Source organism: Nomascus leucogenys, chromosome 22a, assembly GCF_006542625.1.
Source record: "Nomascus leucogenys isolate Asia chromosome 22a, Asia_NLE_v1, whole genome shotgun sequence".
NCBI classification, from domain to species: Eukaryota; Metazoa; Chordata; class Mammalia; order Primates; family Hylobatidae; genus Nomascus; species Nomascus leucogenys.
The window spans coordinates 76523816-76546347 of record NC_044402.1 but is presented as its reverse complement, the minus strand read 5'-3'; the positions used below and the strand labels follow the sequence as shown (position 1 = coordinate 76546347).

Genomic DNA, 22532 nt, shown 5'->3' with positions numbered 1-22532 from the left:
ACTTCCTCTGAGGGCTTCCAAACCAAAAAGGTCTGGGGGCTGGCCCGGGCCCAGCAGAATGCCAACCTGGGCAATTACTTTTTCTTCAAAAAATTAACACCCAACACTCTGTACCCTGAATTCAACCCCAGGCTTCCCAATGCTCACAAAATATGGTGGCCAATTGGGAGTGTGTGTATATTAAGGAGGGGGTAATAATAGAACTGCTGAGCCTTACATGGTTTAACCTTCACACTTTAGGCACCCCCCCCAAAAAAAATGGTGTCTAATTTATTGCAGAAAATAATAACTTGTTTATGTTAAATGTTAGCTTTTAGAAGACTTAACAAAGAATGAATGTTTCTGTTAAGGCACCAAACAGGAGGGAGATTTTGCTACACCTTTTATTATTTTAAATATAGATCAATGAATTACATCAAAACTACAAGCAACAATTAGTATAAATAATACTTTAATCAGTGGCAGCAAAACATTGGTCAATTCTATTAAAAAAGCATCTCGTGTGAACAGACATCATGGGCTGACTGACAATGTCATCTCCCAACAAAAGGCTGCGATGGACAAAGTGAGATGGGAGTCAGAGGAGCAACGTCCTCAGCAAACACTTCACTCTCCCCCTCTCCCAGTCAGGACCCCAACAGGGTTTTGGTTTTTGTTTTTAAAACACCAACACAAACACTTCTGGCTCATATTTAAAGGAACAAACTGGAAACAAATAATAGCAAATGGGCATTGGAGCCTTTCCACACCTAGCTATCTCCAAAGCACATTCTCAGATGGAAACCCATTTCCTTCCCTGCCCTAAGTGGTTGCGGGGCCCTACCCCTTCCCTGGCCCACTCCTGTGGGCCCAAATGGATGCTGGGGTCCGGCTGGGACCTCAGGGTTGGGGGCTGCACTCTGGGCCATCCAGGCTCTATTAACATTTCAAAAGAATCCCTCGAAGCTGAGAAGGAGAGCTGAGACTTACAAACAAAGAAGTTGTTTCTCTGATTAAGTTACTTTCCAAAGTAGTGGGGCTATGTTTGAGAAGGAGCTTGGGTTTTCCTCATGAAAACATGTTTCTTGGCTTTCCTCTGGGGCAGGGATGCAGTCAGTTAAGCCTGTGTGGCATTTGGTATGAAGCTGGGGTTGAGTAACCTGAACTTCTGTGGTGGTGGAAAATCTATATAACAAATCTCTATTATATATATGTAATTGGATGCTGTGAAAATATATACCCTTTTCCCCTTCCCAAGGAGAAGGTTCAATGTATAGACAGATTTGGGTTTTAGGAAAGCAGCTTAGCAACTTTCCAACTTGCCTAAGGATAGCGGTTCCTTTCAAATGGTACATCCAAAGACTGCTCTCCATGTTAGAGAGGAAAAAAGAAGAGAAGGGTAGTTAGAGTCCAAAAGGTTAAGGGTTTAGAGGTCAGTCCTCCCGGCTGAAATACAGCTAATCAAATAGAAAATTTGTCCTCTGGATGAACCTGATTCTGTAATTTACCCGAACTTCAGTAAAATACCTTTTCAGCTTCTCAACGTGAGGGCGTCAGAAAAAAGACGTCTTGACTCTGTGCTTTTTGTCATAGAAACAATGATGTGAATAATGCACGAATATCCATCTTTAATATCCCGACGTGGTGATATTCAAGTATTGCCATGTGCAAGTCTGAGAGCCAGGCTCACCCCAAGGAGGAACAAAGAGCAGTCCCCAGGGTCTAATACAAAAGACCAAGGCTTGGAAGACACTTTAGAGAAGCGGAATTTCAGCCTAGGGACTGCAGTGAATACCTGCCCTCAGCTCTCAGGAGACACAGCCAAAGAACACGCCTACAGAGAAACTCTTTTTTCCCTCCCACTTAAATATATTTTAAAAATTACCACAGAAACCTTCTAAAGTGTTTTTGAAGTGCTGAAAAAAAATACCCCCCTTCTGGATCTTAAAATTAAGTTTTCAGCTTATCCTTTCTCCCTTTTCCACTTTTGTCACTTTTTGATAGCTACAACCTTTTTTGGAGCCTGAGGCCTTGGGAAGACTGGTTTCATCTGAGTATATGAACTCTGGCCATTAACTTTGACTTTTTCCTCCTTATGCTTGAGGGTCAGCATTTTAGAAAAATGAACTTTGAACCCTTCCCAGGAGAGGCAGAAGAAAAACGACTAGAGGACATCTCTCCTGTTGAGAGTGATTCTTTAAAAAACCACTATTCTCAAGGCAAAGATGAGTGCTTGAAAACTTTTATACTTTTACAAATTCTGCTTCTAATTAATGAGCTGAGGAAAACTTCCTTAAATTTGGTTTTTTAAAAAATTAAAACTTCAGGGAGAAAAAAACCTCTAAGGCTAACCTTTGTGGACTTCTAGATTCAGTTAGGGGTTTTTTTTTTTTTCCTTCTTAAAGCAAGAGTTCCTCACCTTCCCACTTTCTCCCCACTGCACAGCCCCTCCCCTACACAGGCCATACACTAATTCCTGTAAAACACTGCTATGTGAGGGTATTTAGAACATTTGGAATCCAGTTGGAACAGAAAATTCAGTCATTATCTAACGACCCAGTGCACAGAGGTTTTGTTTTCTTTCCCCAGAAGGAAAATGTTGGACCATTTGTTGCTTTTTTTCCCTTTCCTTTAATCACCCAGAACTGGTTGTAAGCACAGTACTGAAAAAAACACATGTGGAAATATATTTTCAAGAATGCAACTTTGAGTGAATCCTTTGCTTCCTTTTGGAAGGGTTAAGGCCCCCTACACACATTTCCAGAGAGTGGGGAGGGGTGGAGTTCAGAAGTAAATGCACATATCTCTGATTCTGCTCCCTGAAGTTCAGCCCCTTTCACCTTTTTAAGATTTTTGGCATGAAGGTGTCAGTTATTTCTGTACCACATTTCCCAACAAATAAATATTTAAGCAAATATCTAAACATAAAATAACCCGTTTTTACTTCCTTCTTAGACCCATTTCTTTGGACATGGGGCCACTGGGAGCAAAAGATATATTTTTTAATCACACAAAATTCCATAGACAACCCAGAAAGTTCAGAAATCCTGACCCAGCTCTCTGGCTTCCACCGAAAGCACCTAGCACAGGGGTGGCCAACCTTCTGCCTCAACTCCTTCACATAATTAAGCCACAAAGCGCCCTGGAGGGGTGGAGTGGGGAGAATGTCCAAATTCACAGTGGGATAAAGCATCCAACCTTCATTTGCAAATTCAAAATCCAAGAGGGATGATTTTCATGAGTTTAATGACTCGCCAAGATTTTATGTTCTCAGTAGCTCCTGCCATATAATATACTTAGAGAGAGAATCCCGCCCCCCTCCCATCCCCATCCCGCACTAGGGAGGGGGCTGCCCTCGGGCAGGATGCTAACCTAGTCCGAGGGCGGCCTGCGTGTCCCAGGTCCACCCCACAGTACCTTAGAGCCCAGCGAGGTGACAGCAGGCCCGGCCTGCCCCCGCAGCTTCGGCTTAGCGCAGGGAGAGATGGGCCCAGGGTCCCCACTTCTATAAGGTCGTCAGGTCCGTGTGGTCGTCTTTGGCCATCGGCTGTAAATGCTGACTGGGGGCAACTGAGGAGGAGCAACATGAGGAGGAAGATGAGGACGATGACCTGCCTTTAGTGTTGGGCAGCTTATGATCTTTTTTCCACTTCATCCTCCGGTTCTGGAACCAGATCTTGATCTGGCGCTCCGACAGACACAGGGTGTGAGCGATTTCAATCCGACGGCGCCTTGTCAGATACCTGTTAAAATGAAATTCTTTTTCCAGTTCTAGGACTTGCTGCCGGGTGTAGGCCGTTCGGGACCGCTTGGGTTCCCCACCAGTGTAGTTGGGGTTCACTGCGAGACAAAACAGACAGGACAGGCAGGTCAGCGCCCGGCCACTAGTTAGGCCCCTCGCCTCCGCCGCTCACTTCCTGGCGCGCCCCGAGGCCCGCGGCCCTCCCCGCGCGCTCCCAAGCTCGCTTGCTTCCTCCCTCCCGCCCTCTCCCCGGCGCACACGCTCACTCCCACCCACCTCCTCAAACACACCCACATACACCAGGCTTGAGGGATCCCCAAATGTGCTCCTTCTTCCGGGCCCATCACCAAATCCGGAACCCTCAAGCATTTTGGAAATCCCCCGCTCCTCCACAGCCTTCCCCCTGCTCTGAAAATGGAGTCCTCCCCAACCCCACCCCCATGCCCCCCCTTTTGCGCCCACAGCCGAGCAGCCAGCCACATGGTCCTGACCTGCTCCCTCAGCTATAAAAATTTATGGGGAGAGTAATTGCGGCGCCCATGGAAGCTCCACACGCCCCCACCTACTCTCACCCCCTTCCAGCGGACCCAGGCTAACGGGCTGGGATGTGGACAGAGAGGTTACTGGACCCTAGCCTTACCCGAATTCACGTGCACCTTCTTCATCCACGGGTAGACCACGGCCGGCTGCTTGAGTGCCGTCCCGGGGGGTGGCTGCTTGGGGTCTGACTGACTGCAGGCCCGGGCGCCAGGCAGGGGCGCCGGCGGAGGCGCCGGGGGTGCTGGGCAAGGCTCTCCTGGGGCGGCGTAGTGACCGCCGGGGCCGCCTGGCTCTTGTCCGTGACCCCGCGCAGGCAGCGCCGAGCCAGGCCCGGGGCCGCCGCCTCCGAAAGGCTGCTCACCGAAGTCGGGCCGTGGGTAGAGCCCCGGGGGCTGGAAGTCTGCGCCCTGCGCGCTGCCGCCGTAGTAGTCGGCGCCCTGCTCGCCTAGGTAGCCGCCCTGCAAATACTCCTCGCACGGAGGGAACTTGGGGTCCACATACTTGGAGTTCACCATATACGAACTCATGACCATTAATTTCAGAAGGTAGAAAATACTAATTTTTCTCGTGTTGTCTTTTTTTCTCCTTCCATAGGGCCCTCCTACTTGCTGTCAACTGAATAAAGTTGGGCAGCCATGTGACCAGGCCAGCCAATGGCGAGGGAGCAAGTTTATCACCGGGTTGGTGAGCATCTCATAATTTTCACAAATTTAACTAAATAACATACGTGTAATCAAGTAGCTTGCTATGGCACATTTGAGAGCCCCTGCCAGATATTAATGTAGCTGCAGTCCCCAGCACCCCATTCCCCTCAGGTAATCCCAGCTTTTGTCTGCCACTGATTTTGCCAACCTTCCGTGCCCCTTCCACTCACCCCCAGCTGAATGCAACCCGCACCCCCACCCACACCACGTAGGCACAGCTCAAGGGAGAATGAATCCTATTGGGGTACAGAGCAATGAAAGGTGGGTGGGCGAAGTCGCCTCTGAGTTGGGCAGAGTGCCCCAGGCGGGGAGGGTTCCTGCCTGCCCGCCCTGCCTGCAGCCGGCGGGAGCAGGGATTCTGCCATACAAAGGCCGCCGTCCTGGCTTTGTCTTCATCAGGGTCACCCAAAAGTTACCAGAATCTGGCCAGCTTGAATCAAATTAGGCAATGAGTAACCGCCATGCTTTCTACCAGTGCCCAGGCCCGGGGGTTCCCAGCCAAAGCTGGGCCCTGCCAAAATAGCCACCCCCAGCTACATGGGCCTTCGCTGCCCTTGCCCATGTAGCTGGGGGTGGGCTGGGATGGTGGCAAGGGCACCCTCACCTTGTCAAAATGCACCCTAGAGCTCCCCACTGGGCTTCTTCGAAGCTTGCTTTCTTCCCACAGGCCCCAAATACAAACAAGCCCGCATTTGAGTACCTTTGCACACTCATGTTCCTGGAGGGCAGAGCTGGGACTGGGCAGGCTGGCCTTGCACCTCACTCCCTAGTACCCCGAAACCTAGCCCTTTGGCCCTGCATCCATGCAACCAATTAGGCTTGCATTCTCACTTTCTCTCTCTCTCTCTCTTTCTTTCTTTTCAGCACCCAGAGGATACTCTGTTTAAAGTTGAGGAGCTTCTGGAGAGGAAAAGGCTGCTCTATGTCACCAGGCGCAGCTGATCCTCCTGGAGTCCAAGGTAATAAAACAGAAAGAGGCGGCTGACCAGCGCCGGCTGCTTCTAGTCTCCATTTCGCACTTCGGTCTCTGGCTATTCCGAAGAAACGTGAAGTTTTTGCATCGACCATATATTCCCCTAGAATCGAATCTGTGACTATATGGATACCACACAAATTCGGTTCTACAGGGTATATATAGACAACGTTACAACCTCTGGGTCCTACCCAGAGTGAGGTACCTAGGCCGCTGCCGGCCCCAGCCTCTTCTTCTGAGCCACCACCGTTCGACGCAGCCACCCGCACTTTCTGAGACAGTTCAGGTAGCCTAATGGGCTTGGCGACAATTTGAAGCAATGAGTTCCCTCATTCTTCTGCCAGGGTCAGGGTTACCAAGCAGGCGAGCAACCAGAATATTCTTCTTAAGAAAGAAAAAAATAAAGAAAGAAAGAAAAATAATCCATCCCAAGGATGGCGGCTTTATTAACCACCCTCCCCCACCAGGATCCAAATAACCCCCCTCCTTATCAAGTGGTATTTTCCAGAAAGGAACAAATGCCCTCAGCGGCAGAAGGAAAAGAAGCGAGAGGGGAATATCCTCTGTCCACTCCTTTTCCTACTGCCCGACCAAGCCAGGTTGTCTGCCACAGCTACTTCTCCAAGAAGTCGCGCATTTACCTTCATGGGCCCTGATCCGGGCTGGCCTTTCCGTTCCGCTGCTGCTGCAGACCCCGAGGCAGGCGCTGCTCACAGGCACCGAGCCGCCTTGGGCTGAGGCCGGCGCGCTAATGGTGAAGGGCAGGGCGAGGGGTCATTCGAAATAATTTACAAACATATCACAAACTTTCATTATTTTTGCTTTGCCGACAGCAGCACACAAGAGTACAAAAGTTCACAAATTTCACCCGCCCCAGCGCCTCGGCACTGTGCACTGCTTGCCCCTCAGTTCAGGGCATGGAGAGCGCAGACTCACTCAGAGCCTCCATGGATTTCAGGGGCACAGGGATGCCCTGGCTCGAGTGGGGCTTTTGGGTGCCTAACTGTAGGCTGAAGGTGTTAGATTTTTTTTTGACTGTCTTGATTGCCCTTCCTACCTCCCACATAATTCAAAATTTAGTTTCAAGCCTGGGCCTGGGCCTGGTGGGGTGAGGCAGGGATACTCCCCATCCAAGCCTGGCACTTTGCTCATCCCCCCATCCTTTGCTTCCACCACTTTACCTATTTCGTAGGGATTTTGGGGGCGCCAGTTCTAACAAGGGCTATGAGGCTGCAGAATCTGTTTATTCCAGGAGAGTCCCCCCAATTTCCCTGAATGCCAAAGACTCCCAAGTATCCATCTTCCTGGGACACTGGGCCTAGGCTCTATCCAGACAAATTGGGGGAGCCTGCTGAGCCGGCTGGAGACCGGAGAATGTACACATTTTCATATTTGTTAGACGCTGTGACCTGCATTTCACCTTATTGCTCGACTTGTTCAGACAGGTCAAAGCCAACGAGTTATTGATGAACAAAAGCGTTAAATATTCACCTCCCGCTCAACTGCCCATACTAATGCTTTTGATCTCTCGGGCTTTTTGTGCTGTGTTCAGCTACAGGGCGCCGAATGTGGGTTTGCTAGAGAGAAGCTTCTGCAGAGATAAGCACCCAGAGCCAGTGCAGGGGAGGAGAGAAGCAAGACCAGGAGGTCCCCAGGACACCAGATTTTCCAGACTGGAGCCCAGAGCCCCTTTCACTTGAGCCAGCCTGGTGTATAGGGGTAATTGCTCTTCTACGGGTGTGCACAGTCTACCAAGGGTCGACCAAACTGCCCAGCCCAGTGGGGCCAAAAAACCTGTCTCTGAGCCCAGCCCCAGCTTTTCCAACCATGAAGGAGGGAGACTGGTTCCTGCAGCCCTCACATATTCCAACTCCCATTAAAATAAAATCACTTCCGTTTTGCAGTGAGGGAGGGGCCACAGTTCTTTCTGTGACTCTCCCTCCAATACCATCGTCTTAATGAGATGGTCCTCCAGGAGGCTTCACAGGCCTAATCAGAAGTGTACCTGTCTTTCGCGGCACAGGCAACTCAGAAAGATCCAAACATCCAAGCCAAGGATCCCACGAGTCTCCGGCCCCATCCCACCGCATCCACTCCACTCCACCCTCCTATGCCTCCTTGCAGCACCAGCGCCTCTGGGGCGGAAATTCTCCAACTGCAGTTACAGAGAAGCAGAGGTGAAAAGAAGATCCGTATCCCTCCTCGCTCAGCCAGTGTCCCAAGCCCAGGACCCACACCGCTGCAAACAGATCGGGGGAGGGGCGGGGAAGGAATGTCCACGTAAATCTCAGAAGCGGGCAACTCAACACACCCACGGCCATAGAGGATTGAGTTTTTGTTTTCAGTGAATTTTTGTAAAAACAAGGGTTGGCCAGGCTAGACCAGGTTAAGAAGGGTTGGGCTGCGGAGGGGACCGCATTGCCTTGGTGTTTACTGCGTTGGTTTGAAGCCGCTAATAAGACGGGCTGCTGATTAGCAAGCTCTTAACAGAAGTGAGCGCCTTGGCGGAGCTGCACCTGTGCAGAGTAGGGAAAGGCCGCGAAGGTCCAGGAAGGCCCAAGGAGACAAGGGCGAGACGCCGCGGACCGTTCTCTCAGGCAGGTGTCTGTGAACAAGGCCCGAGAAAAGCTTTCCAGGACCTCGATTTAGCGCCTCCACCTCCCGAAGCGGGCTAACCTCGCAGAGCGAGGCCGGGGGTGGAGGGTGGGGGTGGGGTGGGGGAGGCAGGGCCTTTCTTCTATCCGCCCACTCCGCTGGCTTGGCCCTTAGCCCACCACTTCCCCGCGATCAGTACCGCCTCTTCGCGATTCGAAAGAAGCGGGAAGGTACTTACAGGGGCGCTCTCTCATGGTCCTGAACCTGTTGCAATGAAAACGGGGATCACTTAAATTCCACAGGATAATAAAGCAGACACATACAACACACAGAAAAATGACAAGGCCCAGATACTCCACCAATACCCAGACCTCCCTGCTTCAGGTGCCCGCCCCCGGGAACTGCGCAAAGTTCTCCGCGGAGCCGGAGACCGCAGTCCCTCGAGAGCAGAGCCACGGATTATGACAGATTTCGGTCTCCATCACCTCCCCCACTCCACGCACCCTTGGGCAAAACCTCACTGGTTACTTGGCCCGATTCAGGTCGCCCGTAACAGGGTTTTCCCAGTGGGAAAACGAGAAGCGAGGAGAAAATGGGTCTTCGTGTGTTCCCTTCTGAGCAATCGGGCCGGGTGGGTGCAGGTCCACTGGGGAGGGGGTAGCCGCTCCATCTGCCCCTCACCCCAGCTTCCTATCTCTCCCACCCTGGGAGCAATTCAGGCTCCCTTTCCAGCTTCAGGTTGGTTTCAAATTCCTCAGCCCCAACCAGTGCCCCCAAAACCTGTCTTCTCTTCAAAGAAGAATCAGGCATGGCTGGGACTTGCCACTTCTACTCCAATTCAAAACAAAGAGCAATTTCCAGGGGGAAATGAGGACCCAAATGATAACCAAGGAGGAGGAAAATCAATGGGTTTAAAGGTGAATGGCAATGCTTTAGATTGTTATCCAGCTCTATGGGTATGACATCAATTTTTCAGGATTGCTGCTGGAGAGCCGAGAAGACAATCTTACTAAGCAGTGGTACTCCCAGAGGCTGGTGTCCAGTTTTAAGTTTTCAGTCTTTCCTGATATTATTATAGAAAAGCAATATTAGAAATCTCAAGGACAAAGCAGCTTCACCCTCATCCTCTCTTTCTTTCCCCACCCAGAACACCACTGTTTTATTCCACTTCTGAAGGAGATGCTCTTATGGGGAGGAGAGGGGCAGTAAGTCCCTCTTGTGAGGTGAGAGCCCTCAATTCCTAACTGTCCCTATCCGGAAGGGAGGGCATGGGAGATCGAGATGCTCATTCTATTTGTTAATTTAGGTTTAGGCTAAAATTAGAATTAACTTCGATGAGACTTATCCCCATCCTAGGCAGAAAAGTCAGGAACAGAGAAATCTCCCACCTCTGAAGTTGTTGTGGAAAAAGTAGTAAGTGACTTACTGTTTTTCTTTCCTAGTGGGCAGGGGAGCTGGGAGTAGAACCGTCTCCTTTTTAGCCTGGCGCTGGCTGGAGCCTCTCACGTTCCTATTGCCGCTCCAGGAACTCAGCATCTGCACTTGTATGCTCTTAACCTAATTTATGGTGGGAATTATATTTTGGCTTGTCAACTCTCAAGCCATAAAACAAAGTTTATTGGAATCACGTGCTCGTAAATAGCCACTCAGGTCCCATCTCTGCAGAACCATAAATAACCTTTGGCTTTAAACTTTTATTCACTAAATAAAGGTTCGCTGCAACTGTTCCCTCAGATTTAAATAGTTCCAAATATCTAGGATGCAAGGGAGGTCATATTCATATCAATACCCCAGGCTTTTCAAACAGCATCTTTTCAGAGAAGCTGTTTAAGTTGGGAGATAGTGCTATTTGGAAAAGGCTGGTTGGTGGGCGTGTCTTATGATTCTTTGGCTGCATTCACTGTGAGTACCATCAACCCCTTTATTTCAACAATTTTCTAGCTCTAGATGTGATAAAGAGGAAGGTCAAAAGCCACTTCTTATTTGCGTATGACAGAAGTTGGAAGTTACTTGAGATTTTGTTCAAGTTTCAACAGAGAAAAAGTGGTTAGGGAGAGACTGGGTGGGTTTGGGGGTGGGAGTGTCAGTTGGAATTAACACTTGGCTCCCTCCATATTGTTGTGGATGGGCTTGGAGAAAGTTGAAGGTAGCCACATGCCTAGAAGTTTCTATAATTTGCTTAGATCTGAAAGGGAAGCCTTTGCAAGTGACCAAACTGCTTAACACAGCAAGACTTGGGGTTTGCTAAAGTGAGAAAGTGGAGAATAGCCTCATTAGAATCTTTGGCAACTAAAGCTCCAAAGAAGGTTATAAAACAATAAAACAGCCCTGGTGTGAAGGAGACAGGGTGTGAGGAAGCAAATGAGACTCTCAAGGAATCCAAGCCTAGGAAGTCAGATGTCCCCACTCCCATGATGTCTCCAAGCACAGGGATTAAGGCTCAGGAGCTTTGGGGGTTCAAAACTGGGTGGGAGTTTTAGGAGGACTACCCCCACACCCACACTGCTGCCCCCACTAGAAAGAGAGCCTAAGACAGGAAAAGAGAGTAGTACACCGCCGCTGTCCTGCTGAGAAAGCCAAGAAAAGAGCTTGGGCCTGAACCTGCTCTCTAGGAAAATGCAGCGTTCTCTGCTTGGGGGAGGCTGGAGTGGGGGTAAGAGAGAGGGAAAGATGCCCTCAGCTCCCACCAAGGAGCATAAATAAAAAGAGAATTGACCACCCAGCACCCTTCAATAGCCCACCAGAGTTGCCACCAAACAGTGTAAAAACATGTGTGGTTTTGACTATTCTGATGAAAATAATGGATGTTCTGTGGAGATTTGTAGAGCACACACACATATGATTTCTAAATCAAATTCAGTTGCAACTGTTCCCATCAGAAAGACCCATCAAGCCCATAAAAGAGATCCCTTCATACAAAGATCTCTTTGCATCCCAATTTCCACCCATTCTACATGCATTTTCAAACCCATTTCCTGATTTCACTGTCATTAGCTGGAAAGCAGGGGGCTATTAGCCTGGATTGTAAGGCATCCATTTCTCCTTTTTTTGTTTCATTAGCCTTGTAGAAAGATATTTTTCTTTTATGGTTGATGGCATCTGTTTTTAAAAATGGATAAACTCTTCAAAACATAGTTTCTGATTCTGGTTAGCACTAGATGAGCAGCTGTAAAATAATGATAATAGTTTGAGGGGTTGAGAAGAGCTTTCTTTATTTTCCTGTAACCCCAGCACTTTGGGAGGCCGAGGCAGGCAGATAACGAGGTCAGGAGTTTGAGACCAGCCTGACCAACATGGTGAAACCCCATTTCTACTAAAAATACAAAAATTAGCCGGGCGTGGTGGCGCGCCTGTAATCCCAGCTACTCAGGAGGCTGAGGCAGGAGAATTGCTTGAACCCAGGAGGCAGATGTTGTAGTGAGCTGAGATCGCACCACTGCACTCCAGTTTGGGCAACAGAGCTAGGATCCGTCTCAAAAAAAATAAAAATAAAAATAAAGAAATTAATCACAGTACATATTAGTTTCCAGGCAATTGTGATGAGCTTTTTATGAGAATGGGGTAAGGAGAAGATAAGACTGAGGAGAAATAGTGTTTGAAACAGTGATGGGTACCCAGTCAGGTCTAGGTAGACATTCTTTGAACAAACGGTGATGAAGCATGGTGACTGAGACATGCTTGCAACCTTTACTGTGGCCTACACAAAAAGATAAAATTACATAGCCTACTCTGTATATTTAGACAATAACAGCAAAGTGTCCGTGAGTAAAGAAAAGGAGAGACAAAAGGAATATATTGAGGCAGACATCATTTATGTCTTGATCTTAGGAAAGCGAGGCAAAGTGATTAAAGAGAGAGTAAGTGTCCACCTTCCCATAATCTTCTCTTGCCTCCTCCTTCCCCTGTTCCTTTTCTCCTCCCCCCACTCCTGGTCTTCTGTAGATGAAAGAAAGAGTGAAATGGAGAAGAGAAGCTGAGTGGTGGGAAGAGCAGAGCTAGCATGTGTCAGTTTGTTGGGGAGTTTCCCAAGAACTTGCAATGGTTGTGGTGATAATGGAAGAGGCAGTGGGGAAGGACAAGTTGAGCCTTCTTAAAAATCTAGAAGGAATTAATTTATAGGTAAAGTGGGACTGTGGGTACTGTCCTTCCCCATGTGGCTAAAAAGAGCCTAGCAAACTCCCATGAGATAGGGCACCTTGTAGGGCTCCTCCAAACCCTGGGAGCCAAAGTAGCTCGCAGGAAGGAGGAGAGAGTGAAGGGGTCCCAGGAGGGAGCAGCTCTACTCCAAAAGTAATGAAAATCAGCCCTCTGCCCACCCTAAGGGCCCCTGCTAGTGGCTCTAGGAAAGAATATTCTCATTTTGACTCTTAAGAGGCCTTTTGCCTGAAGCGGGGTGGAGCTTTCCTCTTAAACTAAATGTTTGTACAACCAGAAGAGATAGGTGGGGCTTTGAATACACCCCCTGGCCAGGGGCAGGTGGAGAAAGAAGACTGCCCAGGGCTGGTACTTAAGGACGTAGTCTGGGGGTATAGCCAGAGAAGGACTGAACAGGGAGTCCCCAGCATGAGAGAAACGTAACTCTATATTCCTGGCACTATCCTCTACCACCAAAACAGAAACATTTCTCTCCCTGCCCACTTCCCCCCGCCCCAGTGGAGTCACTCATTGGAGCTCTGGCTTGAGGACCCAGGGAGGCAGAGGTGACCTCAGACAAAAAGGCCAATAGTGAGAGAAGAGACCAAAACAAAAGGGGAGGGGGCTTGGGGCAAGATGTCTGAGAGCAGAGTGGAGGCTAGAAATAAGGCTCCAGTGGTCCCAAGAAGGGCAGAAGAGGCTAAGGTGGCCATCTAAGTACTAGGAGAACCAAGATTTGTTGGAACAGGAGGTGCTGCCCTAGGCTGTAGGCAGAACACTGCCTGACAAGGTTGGTAGCAGAAGAAACTGTATGTTTTGAGGGAAAATCTGACCCAGGAGGACTTCCTGGTTAAGCCAAGCAAAGCAGCTTGGCCAAGAGCTACTAAGGCTTTCATGAAAAAAGTCTGTAGACAGAAGTCATGGACCCAGAACTAAGGATGAGGACTTATCCCTCAATTCTCCATTGACCCTTCCAATTCTTTGAAATTCTGTACATCTTTTATGAAGAGTTACAAAAATACCCTTTCTGGCTACAACCCCCAAACATGTTGGGGGCAGAGGCTCAGCTGCTGCCCTGGAGCCCAGATCCTGGGGCACAAGCAGTTAAAGGGGTGAGAAGTGTTGGGGGGAGTGGAGGTGGGGCTCCTCAGCTTCCTTGGCTGTTGTTGGTCTTTTGCTTTCCTACCCTGCCCTAGATTTTAAGAGACTAAGGAGGGTCCTTGCCCTGGGGCTATAGGAGAACAAGGTGTGAATGACAGGACAGGGTGGCGATGGAGAAGGTGATTGCAGGAGCTGGATAAATGGGCCTGCTCTCGGGAAAGACCTGAAGCCATCTGTAGGAGTCGAAGATGTGCCTGTGTGAATGTGAGGCCTCCCCTACCTGATACCTGCTCACTGAGGAGTTAGGGCCACTTTCTGCCTGGTGTAACCCTGATACATTTAGGTGCCAGACACTGAAAGCCAGGACTATATGGCCCACAACAGCAATAGGTTAGGTCACAGAACTATGTTCTCCTGAGTCTGCTACTTCCTGTGTGTTCAAACCTGTCTTGTCCTCCGTAGAATTCAAAAATTTGGTGAGTGAACCAGGGGTCTATTGCTCTAAAAGCCTAGGCCTGATTACTCAGCAAAAGGAGGATAATAAGAAACATGTATGTATTGAATACTTGGTATGTGGCAAAACACTGGTTTAAGTACTTAACCAGTGAGTTAAAGTACATAAAGCAGTTAGAATAGTGCCTGACATATAGAATTGCAAGTAAGTAAAAATTCTCATAGCAACCCTTGAAGGTACTCTTATCCCTCCTTTTCAAAGAAATTAACAGGTCTAGAGAGTTGCAGTACTCGCCTAAAGTCACGCAACAGGTAAGTGGTACCACGGCAGTCTGAACCCACAACCCACTGTCTTTGAAATCTCTAAGCCAAAAGTAAGGGATCCACGGCCTCTTCCCTAAAATGAAAGTACTCAGCCTATAGGGTGGTGACCTTAAAAACCACAACCCTGGATGGAACCCTAGGAGCTCTGGGGAATGCCTAGTTGTAGGGGTAGAGGGAACTTGATCTTTGGAGAACAAAGGATCATAAAAGGAGCAGGAGAGATAATTGACCAGTGGTTCTCAAACATAAGTATGCAGCCCAAGTGCCCTGGGCTGAGGAGTGTTTACAAAATGCAGGTCTCTGTGTACCATATCTGAATATTCTGATTCAGTAGGTCTGGGATAGGACCCAGAAACCTGCATTATAAACGGGAGATCTGATGCAGGTCTTCACTGAGAATCATTACCCTAGAGAAGGCGGTGGGGAGAGGGGGACAAAAGACTGCATTGCCAAGAGATAACGGAGCATCAGTGGGATTGGGTCAGAGCATTATTTAAGTAAGATGTCGCTGGCTCTTGAACCTGGTGCGCGGAGTGCCCAGTGGAGCCCACAAAAGGCCAGAAATGAGCGAAGTGGTAGTAGAAGAGTGGTTGGGTGGTGTGGGGTAGACATGCGCATCTGGCTAGTTCTCTCGAGCCGCAGAGCAAATGGGATTTACCCAAGCTCTGAGTCTCCAGGGAGTCCCAGGACCCAGGCCCTGTTCTACGAGAGCAAGGGCAAGGCCCATCAGCCTGTTGGAGGAGGCACTAAAGGATGTGCTTTTCAAGGCTGTCCATTCTGGGTACCAGGAATCCTGGGCAAGGTAAATGACAAGACCCACGGCCCAGCGGGAGGGACTGGTTGGGATCCGCGGATTAGGCCCAGCTTGCCCCACACAGGATTCAAGTTGCTGCTCCTAGAAGCGCAGCACGAGGAAATCGCGCCCCCTCCGGGAGGGCGGAGAAAGCGAGGTGGCCCGCCAACCCGGAACGGCTCTAGGCTCCCAGGCCTCGGAGCTGCTTCCACTGCCAGTCTGGGGAAGGGAACCCCTGGGGGGATGGGGCGCAGCACCGTCGACCCTTGTTCAAAGCCCCACACACTTTGCGCGCGGAGGTAGAGTGCGCGTGAAGGGAGGAGCGATAGGGATCCCTCCGCTCCCGCCCTCCCCGGCCCGGACCAGCCGGCGAGACGCTTGTCCTACAGCGCCTCCTCCTGGACGAGGCGCCAGACAGCAGAGCAGGGAGACCACCAGCCCCGGAAACCTGAGGCTGGGACTTCCTCCGGCGGGCGGAGGTTTCTCCGCACCAGAGGCTGGTTCAACAGTGTCCCCTGGGGCGGCTGGAAGGAGCAAGAGGGACCTGAGGCCACCTCTCCCCCCACCCCAGGACAAACAACAAGCTCGTGGCTCAGAGGCGCTTGTCCCCCATTAATTAAGCGAACCCAGGCGGGAAAATCCCTTATACGTCCGTTTATTTATTTGATTGCTCTTCGCCGAGCTGCTGCCCCCCAGAGCCCTCGAATGTGCTGTGCTGGCATAACAAGATCCGGGCATGGTCAGGCTGAAGGATTGGCCTGAAGTTTGGCGGTTTGAACAGGCGCCAGGAGGAAAGGCCTTTTCCCAAAGTAGTAGCACCAGGCTGAAAAAAAAAATCTACAGCCTTCCTCGAGGGGCAAATATATGCCACACACACACACACACACACACACACACACACACACACACACATATATATATATATATATATATATATATATATATATATACACATGTCAACTGGAAAGAAGAGTGTTTCCTTTGGCCCCTGTCTCGTATTTGCAGCCTATGTCTAGCGTAGATTTAAATTGGGGGGAGGTGATAAGTCATAATGATTGGAAGTGTATCCAAAGGGTAGAACTGTTCAGCTATACAGGGAAGGCTGAGATAAAGGCAAGATGAGTAGCGAGCCTTGACGGAGGAAGAATGGAAAGATCGGGTGTATCTTCCTGCTCGAGTCCACTCGCCCCCTCCCTCCCCCCACCCAACCCGTGCTGTGCCGATCGAATTCCCGGGCTGGGCCATTTCACTGCACATGCGCTGGACGCCTTGCGCGCGTGTGTGGCGGGCGCTGCGGGGCTCTGAGCTGTGCAGCCGGCTTGCACCGCGCAGTGCGGATGAGGTACCGCTCACCGCTTCTACGCCTGGATGCAGAGGAGCTTGGGAACCTCATCTCAAGAAGCAGGAAACATACTTTTCTTTTTCAGGAAAACCTGTATTAAAAGCTTCAACTGTCCTTTCTGATTTGCAAACCCTATTCCGCCGAACAAGCAGCATCTCCTCGTTGCCAATGAACACTCTGAAGGTTGTTATGTGGATCAGAAATGTCACATCTAGGGCACCGCTTCCCTTGAGTCCTTCTTCAAGGTGGGGAAAACCATCCTACATCCAGAGAGCACAACTTCTCCCTCATTCTGCAAAACTATCAAGTCTAAAGAACCAGTCCCTAGAAAGAGGGCATCTGTTTACGCCATTTCCGAAAACGTGACCCTAAATTGAATTTAAGTTGAAATTCTGAGTTCTTGATGGCTTCTCCCCAGCTTCCGGTGCCCCCGTATACCCTACCCGGCTGCCTGGCCGCCGCACTGCGGCAAGGCCGTAAATACCTCTAACAGCTGCCTGCCAGCCCAGGGTGAAATACTGTCTTTGTTCGATTTCCCTTGCCTCTCTGATTCAGAAAACACAACTCTGGAGAAATGTATTTATTTGTAGAAACATCTGACGGGAAAATACGCTTTGTTTTCAGCTCTCGTGCTTGGCCACATTAATAATTTCGAGCTTCGCTCTTTCTCCTGGTCCTCGCCAGAGATCTCAAGCCCAGTTCATGGCCTGACCCGTCGTCACCAAGGCCCGGACATGCTATCGGCTCCCTGATCTATGAGAGAACAGAGGTTTGGGCCAAGGACACTGGGAGTTTTACTTTCGGGCTTCTCAGCTCTTAGGGTCCCAGCGTTTTAAAATTTCGTTCCATTTTTTGGTTAGGTTAACAGAAACAACGGGGTTATTTCCGGTAGTGGCAACAGCACGAACTAGTCTTCTTGTGGACTAATGGCCCGAGAGTTCCTGTGATTTGCGGATTATTTCCCTTAGATGCAATCAACCATTTCGTTCCAGTAAGAATTAATGCTACCACGAGGCTTACAAAGAATCCCTCAAGTCTTCCAAATCTGCCCATGACAGCAACCTCTGCTGCGTAATCGGACCTGCACCCAACCAGGTTTTTAGTCACCCAAGCGCCCTGGGCTACAGAACCAGGGAAAAGCACTGAAGCTCTGAACATAGAGCTTGGCCATCAGGGCCACACCCCCACCCCCACCCGGGTACCATCCGACCTAGGGACTCTTCCTGCTCCGGATCTACCCGGCAGGGCCTAGAAGGCACTGTCCAGGTGCCTGCTTTACAATGGGGAATGTTTTTTACCCCGATTAAAGAATGACCTCAAAGGTCATTGTACTTTAGTAGAGAAATAATTACAAAATACAAACACTCCAAATAAAAAAAGAATCACTCAAATTTCTTATTTGTAAGTGATCAGAGTTAGTGATCCAGGAGAATCTGCAGGCATCAGCTGGCCACAAATCATGGACCTCCATTTTGAAATGAGCGTGATTCCATCATTAATTACGAAAAACACCTTTCCACAAAGATGACATGTTTTGTTCAGAAACGCTTTTATGGCCAACGTTGTTACATTGGAATTTTAAGGGAATAATAAGTTAGGATTTACCACTGGGTGCTTTGGGAACCATACCCTTGCCTTGCGCAGGCCACTCTCATGCGCAATGCGGCAGATTGTCCAAAGGTCTCATTTCACAATGTTCATGAGGGAATAGGCAATAGGATTTGCGAACTGCATCCTCAAGTGCCATTCAAAATCAGTGGGAGAAAATAGCTTTTTTTCTTCTGCAAAGGATTTTCTTTTATGCATATTGTTTCAGTTCAGCAGTTTTGAAGTTGAGGGAAGAATGTTGCAATGTAATATTTATTAGCAGGCGGAAAAAAAACACAACCCATCAATACATTTAGAGAGCAAAAAGATCTACTCTTTTCCTACTCTGGCAAATAAGAAACACACGATGTTTCAACACAGAGATGTCTTGTATTTCTGAAAGATCTATTGGGTTTTTACCAAGACCTGCACCATATATTCTGATACCATTACCTCCCAAAACATGCATTTATTTTGTGATATAAAAGAATCCAAATTCACCTGACGGATTATCATATGTGGGAAGAGCCTATCTTGAGTTGTTTAAAAATTTCTCTAAGAACTAGAGAAACATTTAAAAATATTTAAAATTCCATCTCATACAACACAAGGCCCGATAAACCACCAACCCTAGAAATTAACCAGCATCAGTCACTAAAGCCTAGATTCAAACACCAAGCACATCCTAGAAACAGAGAATTCACCCCACCCCTACCCAAGCCCCAACCCTCAAAAAACACCTGTTAGCCTCCCAGGAACCTCTGGCCACGGCCACAGGTAAACCACAAAAACCACAGCTCTATATAAAATGCCTTTAGTGACCCCCAGCAAAGTGGACATGTTCAGTAGTAACCCGTCTATACATTTTCCCAGGGTAGGATTGAGGGGCTCTCCATCTAGGCAGTGGGATCCTGTCTGTGGCTACCCATATCTCAGAATTTCTGAAATAATACTGCCCCCTTAGACTTCTGAACCCAGCCGGACCCCACCCCAGGCCCCAGGGGGACGCCCTAGGAACGAAATGATTGGGGGAAGGGGCTTAGACAGCGACCCCCAGTTCCCCGGGAAATGTAGGGGAGCCGCCGGACTAAGCTGCCCAAGGGGGTCGGCGCCCCAGGCTTCTTGGTTGCATGCTGGGGCGCGGGGAGGGGGCGATTCTTACCCGAAGGCTGCCGAGCTGCAGGCGGCGGTCGGTCCGGGCGTCTGCTGTAATCCACTAGGCGCTGCCCGGCTGCGCTCACTCTCGGACGCAGAGACCCGCTCATGTTGGTGAAGAAGCCGCGCCAGAACCGCGCGGCCGCAGTCACCTCGAGCAGGCCGGCTGCTCCTGGCAGGCGGTGTCGGCGCCGGCGGGGGGCTCGGCGCCCAGGGCCCCTTCCAGGCCCTCCCTCGCCGGGCTCCCCACCAGCTCCGGAGGTGGCGGCGGTGCGGACCGAGTGAGCGGCGGTGGGGCCAGGCCGGGCGCAGGGCGGGAGCCGAGGCCGCGGCGGACTCCGCAATCCCACAGCCAGCGACTGGAGCCCACCTCTGCAGAGACAAAGGTTAGAAAAAAAGGGGGTGAGGCTCTGGGAAAGCAGAATGCGGGGGGAAATTCGCCTGGGAAATCAGGAAAAAGGCCGTGAAGGCGAGCGGCGCCTGCACATGACCAGCCGCAGCCAATGACGACCGCAAATAGGTCATAAAAAGGTCTATTACCAAGTTGTAAATTTTCTTCAAACAAAAAGGAATTTACTGCAATTCCTTGCGGATTTTGCACATACAGCTCGCAAGCGCCATGTTTTTTTCCTCTCCTGCTTTCTCTCTCCCCCGCCTCCTCTCTTCCTTCTCCTCCTCCTCTCTCTCCATTCCCTCTCTCCTTCCTCCCTTCTCTTTCTTTCTCTGTCCCTCTTCACCTTTCCCTTTTTTCTTCCCTTCGTGGTTCTTCCCTCCCTCCTCGCCTCCTCTGTTTCTTTTTCTAGGATTTATTTGTGTGTGCGTGTGTGTGTGTGTGTGTGTGTGTGTGTGTGTGTCTTTTCTTTGGTTTGGCTCAAAACGTCTGCGCAGTTGGCCATTGTGAAGGAGGGAAAATGAACTCAACGTACTGCTCACGCCCTGGGGAAGCGATCCCCACAGCTGCCTCCCCCCATCTCTCACCCTGTGCCAGTCACTTGGCTTCTCCTCCCCTCCCTGCAGGAAAAGGCCTGTCCCCAAAGGCAGCCAACCACTTTCGGTTTCCCCTCCTCCCTCTCATCTTGCAAGCCAGCCCCGGTTATCTTGGGAAGAAAACACGGGCTCTGCAGGCCAAGAAAATGTGCCCCCCACACACCGCTCCAACATAAATTGGGGTCCCTCCCATTCCCGGGAGGTTCTGCAGTAGGATAATCACCAACCAGCTTAAAGGCTGGAAATGGTTTTAGGTACTTGTCAACCTCTCCGAAATACCCGTTTGAAAGTCTACCACCTGGTCTTTCTCCACAGAAACATCTTTCTGGACAGACACGGGTTATGGTTTCTGGATCCCTTCTGAAACTCCTTGCTCTACATCCCCCTCTAAGAGCAATTCTCATTTTTATGGAGTTTAATTCTAGTTCTCCCCTCTCCCCTTGCCCCCAAATATTTCCCAATTGAAAAATTTGTTCAACGCAGTACTGAAAAGATATTTGTTCAGGAAAAGAGTGACTTCCTCAGATCAGCCTAGAAAAAAGAATAATTCCTTTTCCTCAAAGGCCGGTGTCACATTCCCTTTATATTTTTCACAGGAACTGCTCTGGTGAACTCCCCCTGAAAGTAAATGTCCTTGGCTGGCCTCCAGCATTCCCTTCATGGGCATAGCCATGCAGCCTTCAGAACCTTCCTGAAAGAGGTACCACCACTCCCCATCCTTTTAAAGACAGTGTCTTTAAACTTCCAATACTATGTTTCAAATATTTGCATTGCATATCTGTGTATAAGTTCTCTGCTATTAACATCTGCACACCCAGTAAGTGCCTAAGTGGATGTGGACTGAAGCAGGAAGCAGCACAGCACCCTCTGGAGCAGGCCATTTATTATTCCTTGAAAAAGTTCTGATGACCTTGGATGTTTTTGATTAAAGGACTTTTGCTGCCATCTGTCAGCAAAAGTCATATTCTTTCTAGAAAAAAGCCAATAGGCCCTAACTTTGCTGGAGGGAACCGAAGCAGCAGCCAGGGCCCATTAAAATGTTCTCTTTCCTCCCATGTCCACCCCTAGATGCCCAAGGATTCAGCAAACACGGGGCAAGCAGAGGACACAACAAGCTTGGATGTGAAATAGCACTTCCTTCTGTATTACAGAATAAAACAATATTTTAAATTACACAAGCAGATGGGGCAAGTTTTTGGGCCCTCACAAGCCCAGAAGACTGAAGTCGGGTATACTCCTATATACATGTGGAATTGAGCAAAGAACTTGTTTAATTCCAAAATTTTCTGAGAAATAATCTCAATAGTCAATTTGCCTCATTATCCTCTCCCCGTCTTACCCAAATAAAAGCAGAGCTTTATGACCCTCCCTTTCAACTTGCGGAATGAGGGCCGCAAAAAGACTTTGCACTGAAAAGCAGCCATATTTGCATTTTCTCCCCTTGTGCAGAGGTAAGCAATATACTGGGCTTTGTGGAACCTCACAAAATGGCATCCTTGAACTGACTTCTCTGAAAACCACTGAGACCCACATTCTCTTTTGTGTGTTTCTGGTCACTGCAAATGGAGAGACTAAATCACTCAGAAGGCTTGGTTCTTTCATTCAGTGTTAACATTGGAGAGTATTATTTTTCTCTAAACGGTTTACAGACCTCACTAAGCAGACTGCTGCAGTCCAGGGCTGAAAAGCGCTGCCTGGGATGGCAAAGCATTCTCTGAAGGTTTATGCAAATTTCTGCAGCAAAAAAATGTTCGCTTGTTGCCTCAACGCTTGGATGTCGACAAATTTGAGCCAATTAGAAGGGCCTCTTGTGCGCAAGTCACTGCCAGTCTGTCTGCATGAAACACCATGATGGGGGGTGGGGATGTCTAGTCAGTGTAAGAAAGAAGGTGGCGAGTGCGTGTGATTTGCAATTCCCCCAGGTCTTTATTTGAACACAAATCTATGCTCTTTCCCAGCTACAAAAGGAAACATTTACCTACATGAATAATCAACACTCTGGGCGTGTGTGTAAGCTATGTATACATACAAATTCATAATCTAATATATACCAGCTATTGCAACAGTCTTTGTACATGAGGTATGAATTTACCATGGCTTAGGCGGCCAGTGGGGCCAGAAGT

At 49.3% G+C, this 22532-nt stretch overlaps 1 protein-coding gene and 1 long non-coding RNA gene across 2 annotated transcripts; one reads left to right on the top strand and one right to left on the bottom strand.

The window, feature by feature from the left end:
- Positions 1-366: 366 nt before the first annotated feature.
- Positions 367-5187, bottom strand: HOXD4 (homeobox D4). Its single transcript, XM_003253754.4, has 2 exons — positions 4362-5187; positions 367-3819 (listed from the first exon to the last, which is right to left on the bottom strand). The coding sequence occupies exons 1-2, from the start codon at positions 4792-4794 to the stop codon at positions 3485-3487; spliced, it is 768 nt and encodes a 255-aa protein (XP_003253802.1). The 5' UTR covers positions 4795-5187; the 3' UTR covers positions 367-3484.
- Positions 5188-19330: 14143 nt separating this feature from the next.
- Positions 19331-21587, top strand: LOC105740062. The gene is made up of 3 exons (XR_001116059.2): positions 19331-19808; positions 21006-21109; positions 21478-21587. It is a non-coding gene; the product is annotated as an uncharacterized LOC105740062 (long non-coding RNA).
- The last annotated feature ends 945 nt before the right edge of the window (positions 21588-22532 follow it).

What these genes read in the sequence shown, in the direction of transcription:
- HOXD4 (XM_003253754.4), bottom strand. Translation starts at nt 4,794, where the DNA reads ATGGTCATGAGTTCGTATATGGTGAACTCCAAGTATGTGGACCCCAAG. An exon ending in GAAGGTGCACGTGAATTCGG is followed by an intron (nt 3,820 to 4,361) that starts GTAAGGCTAGGG and finishes TTTGTCTCGCAG; the next exon opens with TGAACCCCAACTACACTGGT.